The sequence below is a fragment of the Mandrillus leucophaeus genome, unplaced genomic scaffold (assembly GCF_000951045.1).
Source record: "Mandrillus leucophaeus isolate KB7577 unplaced genomic scaffold, Mleu.le_1.0 Scaffold452, whole genome shotgun sequence".
NCBI classification, from domain to species: Eukaryota; Metazoa; Chordata; class Mammalia; order Primates; family Cercopithecidae; genus Mandrillus; species Mandrillus leucophaeus.
The window spans coordinates 616,441-634,196 of NW_012104832.1; the positions used below are offsets into that span (position 1 = coordinate 616,441).

Genomic DNA, 17,756 nt, shown 5'->3' on the forward strand with positions numbered 1-17,756 from the left:
TCAGAATCATGAGCTGTTTCAAAAATGTTTATGATGTTTTTTGAGTTCTCTTATTATCAGAAACTTCTCTTTGTCATGTAAAACCTTTTGCTGAGGAGATAATCCTAAACTGCATTGTCTTTCTGTCACAAATTTCAGTCTCTCTTGCCTGCTGCACATTGTGTGTGGGACATGTTCTTTTGTCTTAGGGTATTTTTTTGGTTTTCTGTCTGTACAGCTGATTTTCACACCCGCTACCACTGTGGCTGCTGTACAGTCTGACATTCCTGTTGTCTCGTCGTCATCGTCATCTTCCTGTCAGTCTGCAGCTACTCAGGTGAGCTTGTCTAGCTTCATAATGTGTTACTTGAGATCTGGATCTTCAGGTTAAAGTTAAGCATTCCTTTTGTGTTTAACTTACTGATGGTTTCAGTGCTCTTTGTCATGCATTTCAGATTGAAATTTAATAAAATATAATGAGAACTTCAAGAAAATGTTTTTTCTGTTAAAATTATAATACCATTAAACACAGATATTTAGGTTATTTGACGTTGGTTGGTCAAGGTTAATGACTTTTTGTTAATGACATTCTGTGTTTAATCATAAAGCAGATTTATTTCTCATGTGAGATATATTCTTTTGCTTAGATTGCTTTGCAGTATTCCTTATGTAATAACTAAGTCAAGAAGGATTTTAAGTTTGAAAGTGAATTAAACTAGACAAATTTAAAATTTTAAAAATTGGTCGGGTGCAGTGGCTCATGCCTTTAATCCCAGCACTTTTTGGAGGCCCAGGTAGGAAGATTGCTTGAGCTCAGGCATTAAAGACCAGCCTGGGCAAAATAGCAAGACCCGGTCTTTACTAAAAATAAAAAAATTTAGCTAGCTGTGGTGCTGTGCAGCTGTAATTCCAGCTTTTCAGGAAGCTGAGGCAGGAGGATTGCTCAAGCCTGGGAGATTGAGGCTGCAGGGAACTATGATAGTGCCACTGGATTCCAGTCTGGGTGACACAGTGAGATTCATCATTACAGAAATGCAAATCAAAACCACAGTGAGTATCACCATACACTCACAAGAATGGCTGACATGAAGAAGACTGCTAATACTATATATTGGTGAGAATGTGGAACATCCAGATTCTCATACATTGCTGGTGAGAGGGTAAAATGGTATAGCCACATGTTGGAAAAGACTTTGGCAGTTCCTCATGAAGTGAAACATACATGTAGCATGTGACTCAGCAGTTCTACTCCTTATGTTTACCCTGAGAGATGTGAAAACACATAGAGACATGCAAGCGAATGTTTATAGCAGCAGTACTCAGAGTAGCCCCAAAGTGGAAACAACCAAGTGTCCTTTAACTGCTGAGTGGATAAACAAATTTTGATATATTCTTTTTTTTTTTTTTTTTTGAGACAGAGTTTTGCTCTTGTTGACCAAGCTGGAGTGCAGTGGCGCGATCTTAGCTCACTGCAACCTCCACCTCCTGGGTTCAAGTGATTCTCCTGCTTCAGCCTCCCGAGTAGCTGGGATTACAGGCGCGTGCTACTACACCGAGCTAATTTTTTTTTCTTTTTTCTTTTTTCTTTTTTTTTTTTCAAAATAGAAACAGGGTTTCACCATGCCAGGCTGGTCGTGAACTCCTGACCTCAGGTGATTTGCCCGCCTCAGCCTCCCAAAGTGCTGGGATTACAGGCATGAGCCACCAGGCCCAGCCTCAATATATTCTTACAGTGGAATACTGCTCAGAAATACTGATGAATCTTAAAAACATGATGGTTAGCAAAATAACCTTGGTATAAGGAATACATACTCTATGATTCCATTATATGAAATTCTAGAACAGGCAAAACTATAGTGAAAAACAATCAGATAAGTGGTATCTGGGGGTAAAAAGTAGGGGGAGATTGATTGGGAACGGGCATGAGTGAACTTTCATGGTTAAGGTGATGTTCTGTATCTTGGGTTAGTAATTATATGGTATATACATATGTCAAAACTCATTGTTTTGTTTTATTGTATGTAAGTTACACCTCAATAAATTTGATAAGAATGAATTAGAATGAATACATTTTAAATGAAAACAATTTGAGTTAGAATGTTACTTTGCATGATATTGCTGTATTCTGGTATTCTTCATAATGAATATTTTAGACTGCACATGGCAGAAATGGATATTTTAGGGTCATCATTGGCTTCTTATTTATAATATAATAGTTCTCAATCTTCTGGTAAAAAATAAAAAATGAGATAATAATAATCCTTGGTATTTTTGATGAAACCTCTGTATATGCATTTACAAATAAAGGCTGATTTTCATGTATTAATTTATAAAGATGATGGTCAGTTCATTTCAGGTTTCTCCTAACTTGCCCAGTGATTCTCTACAGTTTCTTAACTTTACTGGACTTTTTTTTTCCATATTGTTAAGGTTTTTCTTTCTTTTTTTTTTTTTTTTTGAGACGGAGTCTCGCTCTGTCACCCAGGCTGGAGTGCAGTGGCCGGATCTCAGCTCACTGCAAGCTCCACCTCCCGGGTTTATGCCATTCTCCTGCCTCAGCCTCCCAAGTAGCTGGGACTACAGGCGCCCACCACCTCGCCCAGCTAGTTTTGTATTTTTTTAGTAGAGACGGGGTTTCACCGTGTTAGCCAGGATGGTCTCGATCTCCTGACCTTGTGATCCGCCCGTCTCGGCCTCCCAAAGTGCTGGGATTACAGGCTTGAGCCACCGCGCCCGTTCTAAATGGGAGGGCGTGCTGCATGGGCCGGGAATCGAACCCGGGCCTCCCGCGTGGCAGGCGAGAATTCTGCCACTGAACTTTCAACTCTAAACTTTTATGTTTCTGGAATGAATTTGTTGAAGTAATGATCTTTTTAAATTAACTGATTGATTTATTTAGTTATTTATTTAATTTTTGAGATAGGGTCTCACTCTGTCACTCAGGCTGGAGTGCAGTGGCTCAATCATGGCTCTTTGTAGCCTCGACCTCCCTGGGCTCAAGCCATCCTCCTACCTCAGCCTCCTGAGTAGCTGGGATTACAGGTGTGCTCCCACGCTTGGCTAGTCTTTGTATTTTTTTTTGTAGAGGCAGGGTTTCACCATATTGCCCAGGCTGGTCCTGAACTCCTGAGCTCAAGTGATCTGCCTACCTCGGCCTCCCAGACTTCTGGGAGTATAGGCGTGAGCCACTGTGCCAGCCTGAAATAATAATCTTCTTTTCTTTTCTTTTGATTTTATGAAACCTAATAGAGCTAGACCATCGTCAACTTCCAGAACATTTTAAATTCTATTTTTTCATTTATATTTGACTTTGTTCCAACTAAGATTTTAATTCATTTATAAGATGCGTACAATAAAACATTAGAAAGTAAATTGGAACCATGTAAGAAAAAAGACACAAATAAAACTAGGAAAGTGGCATGGAGCTAGGAGTGAAGTTGCTGCTCAGTTTACATGTATGAAGTTCTATATGGACTTAAGCTCCTACTTCAATCATTTATCGTATGACTTGTACAAGTTGCCAAACATCTTTAATATTCATTCATATTTGTAGGGAAAAAGAATGAGTAATATATATCTTTAGTGTATAGAACATTACAGGCACTCAGTAAGTAGTACTTTTGTTTTGCAGAAGTCGGGGATAGGAAGACTTGGGTTCAAATTCTGACTTCAGCAACGTTTGCCAGCCAGATTGATTTTGGCCAGATTCATAGGATAGCATAGTGTTTATAATACGGACTTTGGAGCCAGAATCTCTGGGTTCAAATACTTGCTGTACCATTTTATTGTTACAAGTCCTTAACCTCTCACCTCAGTTTCAATTATATAAAATAAAATAACATTTATTATATATTTCATAAGGTTGCTATGAGGATTAAATATGTTAATAAATTAAAATAGAAGTGTCTGATAGCATTTACTAAATGTTTCATTTACTGAATTGTTTCATTTACTCCTTAAAACAACTCAGCTCTACTCTCGGAGCTGTTGCTTGCAGCTCAGAGTTGTTATAAGGAATAAATGAAACAATAAAGTACTTAACGTAGTGCCTGCCACATAATAAGATACCACAAGCTACTAATTACTATTTTTGTTATGCATTGTCTGAAGATGAGTCACGAAGTTGGTTCTTAACTTTCAGGTAACTAATAGTGAAGGGAGAAAAGCAACCACTTAAAGAATTTATAGGCCAGGCAAGGTGGCTCACACCTGTAATCCTAGCTCTTTGGGAGGCAGAGGCTGGCGGATTGCTTGAGCTCAGGAGTTCAAGACCAGCCTGGTCAACATGGCAAAACCCCATCTATAGAAAAAATTTGCAGGGTGTGGTGGTGCGGGCCTATAGTCCCAGCTACTTGGGGGACTGAGGTAGGAGGATTGCTTGAGCCCAGGAGGTTGAGGCTGCAGTGAGCCAAGATGAGCCACTGCATTCCAGACTGGGTGATAAAGTGAGACCCTGTCTCAAAAAAAAAAAAAAAAAAAAAGAATTTATAGTTTCCAAGGTAAAACAAACAAACGACCTGCTTAGGAAAACACAGCTGATTTTAACGTATTCTGAGGAGCACAATTTGTCTTGCTGGTACACATGAAGAAAACATCTTACTTCATATTTAAGGGTGTTTTTAATGTGAATAGTCAAAATAATTTATAAAAGTGGCCTTTGGGGTCCAGATTGATGTGTTCTAGGTATGAGCCTCTGTGATCGGCCTTAATTCAAGGATAGATTTTTGAGGGGCTGGAGGAATGGATTGAACTTTAGGAATTTCTCTATGAATATTGTTTCTCTTCTCTGTACTTTTGAAATGGCAGTGAGTGAGGCTGGCATTGGTAGGTGATGCTCACTCTTATGCACTCCAGTGATAACTTTCCTCAAGTTCAAGACTATTAGTTTTGGAAAATTTCTGCATAACTTTCTTGAGTTTTAAAATTATATTTGCAGTTAAAAAATTTATTTATAGTTGTGAAATACCAAATCTGAAGTTGTATTTTAATACTCTTTAAGCTATAGAAGTCAGTTCAACAGTTGATTTTTCCTTAGTACTAAACATTTTTATACCATAGTGTAAAAAATGAGAAATTTGGAATATCTCACTTCTATTTACTATGTTAAATGCTCCATTCCTTCTCTCCACCTGGCAACACCGACAGAAAAACAGATTTTTGGAAAGATGTTATAGGGTAGAGTGTGTTAAGAGATGAATTGGGCATGGTGGCTCACGCCTGTAATCCCAGCATTTTGGGAGGCCAAGGCAGGCAGATCACTTGAGGTCAGGAGTGTGAGACTAGCCTGGCCAACATGGTGAAATCACGTCTCTACTAAAAATACAAAAATTAGCTAGGTGTGATGGTAGGTATCTGTAAACAGCCTGGCTAACTCACAAGGCTGAGGCAGGAGAATTGCTTGCACCTGAGAGGTGGAGGTTGCAGTGAGCCAAGATCGCACCACTACACTCCTGCGTGGGTGACAGAGCAAGCCTCTGTCTCAAAAAAAAAAAAAGAGATGAGTAAGAAATCTGACCCAGAGACTGGCAGAGTGGCTCACATATGTAATCCCAGCACTTTTGGGAGGCGGAGGCGGGTGGATCGCTTAAGGCCAGAAGTTCAAGATGAGCCTGGCCAACATGGCAAAACCCCATCTCTACTAAAAATACAAAAATTAGCTGGACATGGTGGCACAGGCCTGTAGTCCTAGCTACTCAGGAGGCTGAGGCAGGAGAATTGCTTGAACCCAGGAGGTGGAGGTTGCAGTGAGCTGAGATTGAACCACTGCCCTCTAGCCTGAGTGAGACTCTGTCTCAAAAAAAAAAAAGGGAAAAAAGAAAAATAAATCTGACCCAGTAAATCCGAAGGGCTGTTCTTTATTCCCCAGATAGGCTTACTGGGGAATACTCTTAGAATTGAGAAAAAAAAACAGCCCTTTGGATTTAAAAGCTAAAAACTCAGCTCTACTGTCAGCAATATGACCCTCACTCTTAGGGATACTATGATAATTGCCATAGTATTTGTTAGATTCCAGTTAAATAATTGATGTGAGGGTATTTTGGCAGGGAAGCCCTCTATAACAATGTGAGATGTGAAATTAGCAAAAATAACTCATGCAAACTGTAGACTTTTTAAAAAGTCAGAAAGTTTTTGTAACTTGATTAAAGGAAAGGTTCAGATGAAATGAATGTGGGACATCAGAGTGCCCTAATATTCTTCTTCTTAGAAAGGATGTGTTTTCTTTCAAAAGGGAAGCTCTGTCAAGGAAATCTGTGTATGTGATCTTTCCACCAGCAGCTAAGTTAACTTTGTAATATATTTAGGCAGTGTAGCTTTCATGTTTGGAATTTATTTAAACCATGTCAATATTTAAGTCAAAATGATCATAGATATTTTAGCCATATTCTAAAATATATGTGTTCACATAAATAATATATATACAACATAGTGTATGTAAGTATATACACATTTTCTTTTAGAATTCCAGAAAATATAAGGAAAATTAAAAACACAAAGTGTATTATTCTATAGAAATGGATATGCTGCAGGTTTCAGGGTTAATTGTGTCAAATCCTCGTTTACTGTGAATATACTTTTCATTTGAGGGAATGCTTTCCAGTTTTTCAGATTATTATCCTTTGGTTATCATTACTATGCAGTCTACTTTATAGATCACTTGTGGCAAATGTTAAATTTTATATTATCTTTCTCTTGCTTCCTGGAAGATTTTAATGTGCCTCTTCTAGATACTTGTTGAGATGTTTTTGGTAAACATGAACAGATTTTAATGTTAGCATAAGAACACGATGAAGAGAAATAACTAAGTGCTTACCAAAAAATTAGCCATGTAATATGTATTTCAAAATCATACATAGGAGAATACCTCAGACTTGTGAAGTTTCTATTAAGTCTGCAGCACCGAGCTGCAGGGAGTATAAAAATGAATGTTGAGATGAGAGTCTACTAGCGAGTCTCAGTATTTCACAGACATACATTTAGTAATTCTAAATCAAGTTAGATATTTGTCAGTTCAGTAGGCCAGTAATGACCCAAATGCTATGGAAAAGTTACTCCAGAAGGGAGGAAGAAACCCTTTTCTAACCGGGGATTTTGGGCATGTTTCTTAGGTAGGGTAAGAGGGATTTTACTGGGCTTAGAAGAATGGGTTTGGCTTCAAAAGACAGCTTTGAGAAAAGATGGCATTTAGGCAGGAGGTGCTTAAATAAGAGCGCCAAATGAAAGAAGTGGAAGGTATATTTGGAGAATAGTGAGCAGAACAGTTTGGGTGAAATATAAGAACTGTGGGCTGGAGGAATAGAAACTGGGGGTTTGAAGTGGGTTTTGGCCTAGGTTGTGGAGGGCTTTGAGTGGCAATCTGAGAAATCTGGATTCTAATATTTCTTCTTTTTTTTTTTTTTTTTTTTTGAGACAATGTCTCACTCTGTTGCCCAGGCTTGAGTGCAGTGGTGTGATCTCAGCTCACTGCACCCTTGCCTCCGGGTTTCAAGCAATTCTCCTGCCTCAGCCTCCTGGGTTGCTGGGACTACAGGCACCTGCCACCACACCCGGCTAATTTTTGTATTTTTAGTAGAGACGCCGTTTCACCAAATAGGCCAGACTGGTCTCGACCTTGTGATCTGCCTGCCTCAGCCTCCCAAAGTGCTGGGATTACAGGCGTGAGCCACTGTGCCCAGCCAGTATATTTTGTTTTTGCATTAAACTTTAATAATACAGTGGTTATTATCCATTTATGTTTACATTGGTATGAAATATGAGAAAAATCAGATAAGACACTCCGTATGGTTTCAGTTAAAAAATTCTTTGAGTAGCTTAGAATAGAACTGATGAAAACTTTGGCCTGAAGTATAGCTTTTTGTTTTTCTTTTTTTTTTTTCTTTGAGACAGTGTCTTGCTCTGTCACCCAGACTTGGGGGGCAATGGCGCATTATCTTGGCTCACTGCAACTTCCACCTCCCAGGCTCAAGCAATTCATGCCTCAGCCTCCCGAGTAGCTGGGATTACAGGCATGCGCCACCATGCCTGGCTAATTTGTATATTTTTAGTAGAGACGGGTTCCCTGTGTTGGCGAGGCTGGTCTCAAACTCCTGACCTGAAGTGATCCACCCACGTCGGCCTCCCAAAATGCTGGGATTACAGGTGTGAGGCCCCACGCCCAGCCTGAGAAAGGACAGCTTGTTTTGGAGACAAGAGTCTCACTCTGTTGCCCAGGCTGGAGTGCGGTGGTGCCACCTGGCTCACTGCAACCTCTGCCTCCTGGGTTCAAGTGATTTTCCTGCCTCAGCCTTCTGAGTAGCTGGGGCTACAGATGTGTGCCACCATGCCTGGCTGATTTTGTATTTTTAGTAGAGATGGGGTTTCACCATGTTGGCCAGGCTGGTCTTGAACTCTTTACCTCAGGTGATCTGCCCGCCTTGGCTTCCCAAAGTGCTGGAAGAAAGTATAGCTTTTGAGCATCAGTTAATGATGCAGAGACAGAAAACACATGAAACTGAAGAACATTTTATAAAGCAGCAGTATATCATTTGCTTTGTCACTTTGGAGTCTCTTTTATCTCAGTTTCTCTCCCAGGGCCAGTGCTAGCCTACATATATTTGGTACATGCATTCTAGATAGACAGGAAGTTCAGCAACTTTTGGAGAAGGATTTTTCTGTCTTGCTTCTTGCTGTTTGGAAGTGTTATGAATCTCAGCTGAGAGTAATTGGAATAATCTTTGCTACCATACAGACTGGCAGTATGTTTCAAATAGCCCTGAGTGTAGCAGGAGCCACCACAGAAAGCCATTTCAGGATCATGCATACAGTCTTTTCAGTTCATGAGATGTAGTTTTCAAAGGCAGTGAATGTTCAATAACAACACCACCAAAATTTTACTAAATTAAAAGAGTTTCTTGAAAATGCTTTTCATAATTTTCACAATGGGGCAGATGATTTGATGAATTAATTTTCTTAGAAGGTCAATGTCCCCTTAATCTCTATAGCTGGAACTGGTAACTTTTAAATGCAGTATGCTGCAGAGTAATTTCCTCATATTCATAGTTCATACATGTATAATACACACACTGTTTATATGTATATACATACTGCTTTTATCTAGTTCTTTATGATCCTTCCCTTCTCTCCCTTCTCCTCCTCCTCCTTCCCTCCCCCTTTCATCTTCCCTCTTCCTCCCTTTCTCCCCCCTCTTTCCTTTCTGTTAATGTCTTTTAAAAAATTGCCACTTAATATTTAAGATGTGATTATTTAGAATAATAACTCTTCTTTCCTTAAGGATTAATCAGTTCTTTGAAGTGCTCGGAGCTTTTCGTATGAAAAGCGTAATATAAGTGTGTTGTCAGTATTGTCATAATGGTAATGATGTCCACATCAATTAAAACCATCTGTTTTCATCCTGATTTTCTGTTATGTGGTTCTTAGGTTCAGAATTTAACATTACGCAGCCAGAAGTTGGGTGTATTATCTAGCTCACAGAATGGTCCACCAAAAAGCACTAGTCAAACTCAGTCATTGACAATTTGTCATAACAAAACAACAGTGACCAGTTCTAAAATCAGCCAACGAGATCCTTCTCCAGAAAGTAATAAGAAAGGAGAAAGCCCAAGTCTGGAATCACGAAGCACAGCTGTCACCCGGACATCGAGTATTCACCAGTTAATAGCACCAGGTGGGATAAAACTTTCGTTGAAAATAGTTGTATTATTCATTTTCTTAGCAGACAGCAAAACAAAGGATGTTGATTACTTGAACAGGAGTGACACCTTTAAAACATTTTAGAATGTGAATTTTATAAATTTAATCTTAATGTGTAGCTTGAAGAGAGACAAAAAAGCCCAACAGATAAAATAAATTGTAACAATATAATAGGTTTTTTAAAATCAAATAACATTTGATTAACATCTTTAAGTGCTGGTCTCTCCTTATATTGATAAAACCTTTTAGCTTTAAAAAAAGATTTGCCTGTAGTTTATTTAATATACTTCAGTGGGGTAATTTTTAAAGCTTATAAAAAAGCAGTATACTGTTTTGTTTAAAGTTGTTATCAGTGGGAGAAATTTGTCACTTTGAAACACAGAACTATGCATAATTATTTTCCTTATGTTGTTGCCTTTTTCTGTCTTTGATTTCATCTCTGAGAGGATCATCTCAGGCAATGAACTGAGTCATTGTCTTTCTTCTCAAGCTTTGAATTCAACCTGTGCATCCTTTACTTTATCCAGATAATCTTGCCTCATGGTTCTCATACTGAAAATGTGGGGGCCATCTAGAGTGACTTTGCTGCCTCTCTATTCATCTCAGAATTTCTCAGGATTGAACTTTCTTTACTTTTAATAAGATAAAGAGTTACATGTATTCTTAAACTTAGCACCATTTGCCCCTGTTGTTGATCCTACCTTTTTTTTAAAACCTTCTTTAATACTTAATTGTTAGAGCATCTTTTATCTTCTCATACCAGACCGTTTCCTTTGTTTCTCAACCATAATTAGGTCTCCCTTATTCTTAATGTATCTGCATGTTTTTCTAAATCACTATAACTGTAGCTTATTTGAGTATGTGTGTGTGTATGTGTATGTGTGTTGCACTGGGCTAGACACCTTATAAATGTTTCATTAAAAAAAAAACTTCTGGCCGGGTGCAGTGGGTCATGCCTGTAATCCCAACACTTTGGGAGGCTGAGATGGTGGATCACTTGAGGTCAGGAGTTTGAGACCAGCCTGGCCAACATCGCGAAACCCCATCTTTACTAAAAATATAAAAATTAGCGGGGCATGGTGGTATGCACCTATAGTCCCAGCTACTTGGGAGGCTGAGGTATGAGAGTTGCTTGAACCTAGAAGGCAGAGGTTGCAGTAAGCCAAGATTGCACCACTGCACTCCAGCCTAGGTGACAGAGCAAGACTGTCTCAAAAAAAAAAAAACAACTTCCTTTGTTCCAGCAACCTCATTGGGGAAGCATCTTTTTTCTGTCCTTTTATAACGCTGCTTTACTTTTTAAAGACTTGTTTTACACTTAGGTGTAAGTGTAAAATACTCCACTTAAACCTATTTCACTTCTCATGTTTCCTGTGTTAATATTGCCAGCATTATCTACATCACTGAATCTCAAAACTGTGGAATTGTCTGATTACCCTAGTTAGAAATTTCTCCTCACTCTGAACTTGTATGGTCCCTTCTGGTTCTTTTTCTTTTATAGTTATTTGTATACTGATCTTAGCTTCTCTGCTAGATAGTAAGCTCCTGAGGGTAGGATAATAATATTGAGCATTTATGTATGTGTGAGGCACTGTGTTAGTACTTTACATTAACTCTTTAATCCCTTTTTAGATTCACCTTTTCATCTTTGTATCTTGACAGCGCTAAGTTGTACCTTGTATGTACTTACCTATATTAGGTGGGAGGTACATATTTGTTGGATTAATAGTTCATTTTTTTCCCCCACTTGTATTTTAGGAATTATTGCAGTCTTTCTTATTGGTATTAATTAGGTATCACTATGCTTAGAATTGTTAAATGTGAATCTTATGTAAGTAGGCTTTGATATAATGTATAAAGTAATAAATATATTCATAGTATAATTAGACACTTTTTTTTTTTAAACCTCTGTGTGCTAGGCGCTGCTCTCTGTATGGCATAAAAGCTGGGTTTTTACACTACTGTTTTTACACTACTATTCTCAGCCTCAAACCAGCATCCAGCCAGTTTTGCCAGTCAGTGTGGAGCAGTGGTGACCCATGGTGCTTAGAATGACTGCTCAGGGACAATATCTAGTGATCCCTGAAGTTTTGATAAATTATAATGAAGGGTAGGTTAGTTTCTTTCCAAAGAGAATGTTACTTTCAGAGAAAGCTGGGAACTATTTCAGGGTTAGTTCAAGCAAGGAGATCTAGTTTTGGATTTTTCAGGCCCCCTTAACTCTCAATACCTAGTTCTGAATTGCAGCTTATTCCCTCTTTCATTAATAGTGTGATAATATGCTTGTAGTTTGCGTTCCTCTGGTGGTCAATATCTTGTATAAGTATGGAGGAAACCAGTAAGCCAAAACCACCAGAGTCTCAGGTCAGTTTTAATTCCAAATTCAGATCTCACATGTATTACCCAAACCCCAGTTTTCCGTGATGTTGATTGGAAACAAAACCACTCAGAAAATCCTAAACTACTTAAAAGTTTCTTAAGCCTTACACTGCAGTTATTCAAAGCCATTCATATCTTCTATTAAGGCTATAGCTATATTTTTCACCTTTTTAGTTTTTCTGCTTTTATTGGTAAGAAGTTAATCTCAGCCTGGTGCAGTGGCTCACGCCTATAATCCCAGCACTTTGGGAGGCTGAGGTGGGCAGATCACAAGGTCAAAAGATCAAGACCATCCTGGCCAACATGGTGAAACCATGTCTCTACTAAAAATACAAAAATTAGCCAGGCATGGTGGCGCGCGCTTGTAATTCCAGCTACTCGGGAGACTGAGGCAGGAGAATCACTTGAACCTAGGAGGCGGAGGTTGCAGTGAGCCGAGATCGCACCACTGCATTCCAGCCTGGCAACAGAGCGAGACTCAAGTCTTTAAAAAAAAAAAAAAAAAAAAAGTTAATCTGAAGCTAAGATATTTTGAGAGATTCTAAATTGATTATTTGTCCTCAATAAGAAAAATGTTCCTTCAAGTCATTTTAAATGTAAAACAATCTACTTGTATTCTAATGTAGTGTAGTCTAATAATTATCGTAGTGTACATGGATATTGTTTTCTTATATGTATTTTTAGGGTGCTAAAGTAACTTGGTTTTCTTTATCATTTCTTTTTGAAGGTGGAGTTTCCACTTGATACTTAGTAAATTCTATTTTTAATATATAAAATAAGGTCAAACTTTAAATGTCTGGAAATATGAACTGTATTAGAGCTGAAGTTTTTTTATCACAGTTTTTAGAGATTTTATGAAACTAGTTTAATTGGAAAAATATATACTGTTTTTTGTAGACATTAATTCATTGTGTAGTGAGAAGGTCCTGTATTAATTAATCTGCTCCAGCTGCCCTAACAGAATACTATAGACCGTGGCTTAAAGAGCACAAATTAATTTTCTCACAGTCCTGGAGGCTGGAAAGCCCAAGATCAAGGTCTGGCAATATTCAGTTTCTGGTGAGGGCTCACTTCCTGGCTTGCAGATGTCCTCACCTGGCCTTTTCTTGGGTGTGTGGTGGGTGGAGGGAGCAGAAGTTCTCTGATGTCTTTTCTTAAAAGGGCACAAACCATGTCATGTTGGGGCCCCACCCTATGACCTCATTTAACCTTCGTTATATCCTTAGAGGCCCCATCTACAAATACACATTGGGAGTTAGGGCTTCAGCATATGAATTTTGTCCCACACTCAGTCCATAGCAGGACCCTAGACTCAGTTAGGATCATAGGTTCTTTTGGACCTAACGCTGTCCTTAATAGCCAGATGATTTCAGGCAAGTCACTTAACTACTCACAGTTTCTTCATCTGTAATGTGTTGGATTGGTATAGTACCCTGTCACTTTCATGGGATTGCTGTACTGAATGAAATAGTATGTGTTACTTTTTTTTTGTTTGAGATGGAGTCTTGCACTGTCTCCCAGGCTGGAGTGCAGTGGCACAATCTCGGCTCACTGCAAGCTCGGCCTCCTGGGTTCACGCCATTCTCCTACCTCTCAGCCTCCCAAGTAGCTGGAACTACAGGCACTCGCCACTGTGCCTGGCTAATTTTTTGTATTTTTAGTAGAGACAGGGTTTCACCATGGTCTTGATCTCCTGACCTCGTGATCCGCCCACCTTGGCCTCTCAAAGTGCTGGGATTACAGGCGTGAGCCACTGCGCCCGGCCAATATGTGTTACTTAAATAATAGAATTATATATATGTGAGAGATGATGTCAGCCATTAATTCTCTGACTATAAAGCCACCCTAAGAAGATGTTTATTAAAATTAGAGAAATTAACCAACATGATAGGATTTTTTTTTCAGAGCACTAGGTGTTTTCTTTGACAGAGGTATTGCTTCACATAGCCACATAATTCTGTAATATATGTGCTTATCAGTTGGACTTATGGACTAATATAAACACACTTTGATTTCTGATCCAAGAAAAATGTAATTTAGATGAAAGGATAGATTGCTAATCTATTGGATTGTCACAGCTCTAGGATATAAAAAGATTGCTTACTTACCAGAGCATAGAAAGAATTGTTACTCTTTTTTTTTTTGAGATGGCATCTCCCTCTGTTGCCCAGGCTGGAGTTGCAATGGCGCGATCTTGGCTCACTGCAACTTTCGCCTCCTGAGTTCAAGCAATTCTCCCACCTTAGCCTCCTGAGTAGTAGCTGGTTTTACAGGCATGTGTTACCACGCCTGGCTAATTTTTGTATTTTTAGTAGAGATGGGGTTTCACCAAGTTGGCCAGTCTGGGCTTGAACTTCTGACCTCAGGTGATCCTCCTGCCTCCGCCTCCCAAAGTGCTGGGATTATGGGCATGAGCCATCGTGCCCAGCCAGAATTGTTATTCTAGTAGATATAATATCCATAGTACTTCAAGAGTATGGTAAATTTAACTTAAAACTTTACTTACAAAATTGAATTGAAATGGGCCTTTGCTCTTACGCTTGCAAAAAAATCTATTTACTTTTCTGTAGGAGGGAAATAATAATACCCATCTATACCACAGGCATTTTGTAAGTATGAATGAGAGACATGTGAAAGTATTTTGAGTCCCTTGGATGAAGGGCACTCTATAGAAATCCAAGATTTAGTTAATTCACCCTTTTTGAATACTGTATAGCATAGTCTGTATCAACACAGTTTTAAAGGGCTGACATAAAATTTTCAGTCTTAGTGTAAAGTACTAGCCCTAGATATTATATTATTATATGAAAATTATTTTGTTGATTTCCTTTTTTTAATTTTATTTAAACAATTAGTGGATATTTATTGAACTTTCTAAATGCCTCTTTTTCGGATGTTAATCAGATGTTAATTTCTGTAAAGGATTCCAAAATTTTTAAATAATAACCAAATATAAAAATGTTTTTTTAAAAAGTTATGGAAAATATTTATAAAGTTGTTACAAATGTGGTTGAACACAAAAATAGATGTGTAAGGTATAATGTAGTCTTTCTCCTAATATTCCAAGGTTAGGAAAAAAAATTGCCCTGTCTTTAAATCTGTGTTGAATTTGTGTAATTTTTACCTGATATTAACATTAAGCAATTGTTTCAATTTATCTTCTTGTGAACTCTTAGGGAGGATTTCACCAGCATCTCCCTTTCTATAAACATGTGTCACCAGTTTGCAGAAAAGGCATAATGCTGGGGGGCTCCCTACCGTTTGATTGTGCTAATTCTTACATATATTTATTCCTGTTGAGAGTGGCTTCTTTGTGGAGAAAACCTCATACTGTCACATCAGTCATTGAAGGGTTTTTTTGGTGAGGGAAAAAGGTTAACAAAATCCTTATTTAGGTAGCATGGGCTTCTGATTGTCTCATTCTCTGCAAGCAAAACTAGTGTTTTCCTAGATTTAGAATGGCCCCTGAGTTTCAGTTCTTAGTTACAGTGATTATTTAACTGTGCTACAGGATTTACACGTCTTTTGCTTAATCACATTAAATTATTATAAAAAACATTTTCTCTTCCTGGGTCAAATGATATACCCTCATCTCAGCTCAAAAATGGAAACTTATTTGGAAAGCTTTATAAGTAATTACCCTATTAGTTGGAAGCAAGTTTAGATATGGATTAGAAAGGATGAGATCTTTATTTTATGAATTTTATTGTAGCCTTTTTATGATTTTGAAGTTATCTTTATATATGTTTTACTTGTTCTATGATGATACTCCTCTTTTCCCACAAAGAAGAAATTCAAGTGTATAAACTTTGCTAAAAGTTAATGCAGATATTCAGGTGACCTATAAAATATAATAAGAACAAACTATGTACAGATTCAGATTATTAAGTTTTAGGCAGTTTTCTTTTAGAACTTATCACAATACAGTATATTTTATGATATTTTAAAGTTTTCCAAGGAAAACCTGTTTGTCATTAAATATTCAGGCCAGGTGTGGTGGCTTACACTTGTAATCCCAGCACTTTGGGAGGCTGAGTTGGGCAGATTACTTGAGGTCAGGTTTCAAGACCATCCTGGCCAACATGGTGAAATCCGTCTCTACTGAAAATACAGAAGTTAGCCGGGCGTGGTTGTGGGTGCCTGTAATCCCAGCTACTCGGGAGGCAGAGACAGGAGAATTGCTTGAACCAGGGAGGTGGAGGGTTGCAGTGAACTGAGATTGTGCTACTGCTCCCCAGCCTGGGTGACAAGAGCAAGACTCTGTCTCAAAAAAAAAAAAAAATTTTTTTTTTTTTTCAAATTACTCTTGTCTGGAAAACTTGTAATAGAATTCTGATGATTATGACCTTCTGATAATGAACACTTTTTCCTTTAGAGTTATTTACAAATTTCTGTATTTTTGAAATCAATACTAATTGTCATTTTTTTCTCTCACAGCTTCATATTCTCCAATTCAGCCTCATTCTCTAATAAAACATCAGCAGATTCCTCTTCATTCACCACCTTCCAAAGTTTCCCATCATCAGCTGATATTACAACAGCAGCAACAGCAAATTCAGCCAATCACACTTCAGAATTCAACTCAAGACCCACCCCCATCCCAGCACTGTATACCACTCCAGAACCATGGGCTTCCTCCAGCTCCCAGTAATGCCCAGTCACAGCATTGTTCACCGATTCAGAGTCATCCGCCTCCTTTAACAGTGTCTCCTAATCAGTCACAGTCAGCACAGCAGTCTGTAGTGGTGTCTCCTCCACCACCTCATTCACCAAGTCAGTCTCCTACTATAATTATTCATCCACAAGCACTTATTCAGCCACACCCTCTTGTGTCATCAGCTCTCCAGCCAGGGCCAAATTTGCAGCAGTCCACTGCTAATCAGGTACAACCTACAGCACAGTTGAATCTTCCATCCCATCTTCCACTTCCAGCTTCCCCTGTTGTACACATTGGCCCAGTTCAGCAGTCTGCCTTGGTATCCCCAGGCCAGCAGATTGTCTCTCCATCACACCAGCAATATTCATCCCTGCAATCCTCTCCAATTCCAATTGCAAGTCCTCCACAGATGTCGACATCTCCTCCAGCTCAGATTCCACCACTGCCCTTGCAGTCTATGCAGTCTTTACAAGTGCAGCCTGAAATTCTGTCCCAGGGCCAGGTTTTGGTGCAGAATGCTTTGGTGTCAGAAGAGGAGCTTCCAGCTGCAGAAGCTTTGGTCCAGTTGCCATTTCAGACTCTTCCTCCTCCACAGACGGTTGCGGTAAACCTACAAGTGCAACCACCAGCACCTGTTGATCCTCCAGTGGTAAGCCCTTGGAAGCTCTTTGACTTTCTTGCTGAACTGAAAGTAAAAACGATTTTTTCCCACACTATATTTTATTGCAAGATCTAAATGCCTATGAACTAAAAAAGCTTGAAATTTCCATGTGTCATTAGTCTGACAAACATGCTGTATGGGCAAAAAAAGTGCCATTGTTTGTTTAGTATGGTTGCATGCTTTATAATTTGTGATGGTAATTAAAGTCCCTCGTTAATTTTATTACTATTTAAACAAATCCATCTGCTATCTTTACAGAGTTGATTTTTTTTCCCCAAGGGAATGCATTTGAACCAGTGTCATCTGCACAAAGTTTTTTCTCTTAAGGTGATTATCCTTCATAGATCCCTTCTGTTGGCTTGTATGTTCTCAAAACGTGTGGTTAATCTAGCC

The 17,756-nt window shown here is 38.7% G+C and overlaps 1 protein-coding gene across 3 annotated transcripts in view; it reads left to right on the forward strand.

The window, feature by feature from the left end:
• Nucleotides 1-17,756, forward strand: part of PHC3 (polyhomeotic homolog 3 (Drosophila)) — an 86,203-nt gene that overhangs the window by 35,115 nt on the left and 33,332 nt on the right. For all 3 annotated transcript variants that reach the window (XM_011994331.1, XM_011994329.1, XM_011994330.1), the window contains 3 exons: nucleotides 218-316; nucleotides 9,394-9,640; nucleotides 16,483-17,351. In XM_011994331.1, coding sequence (XP_011849721.1) covers nucleotides 218-316; nucleotides 9,394-9,640; nucleotides 16,483-17,351 — 1,215 coding nt within the window. The remainder of the gene's footprint in view (nucleotides 1-217; nucleotides 317-9,393; nucleotides 9,641-16,482; nucleotides 17,352-17,756) is intronic.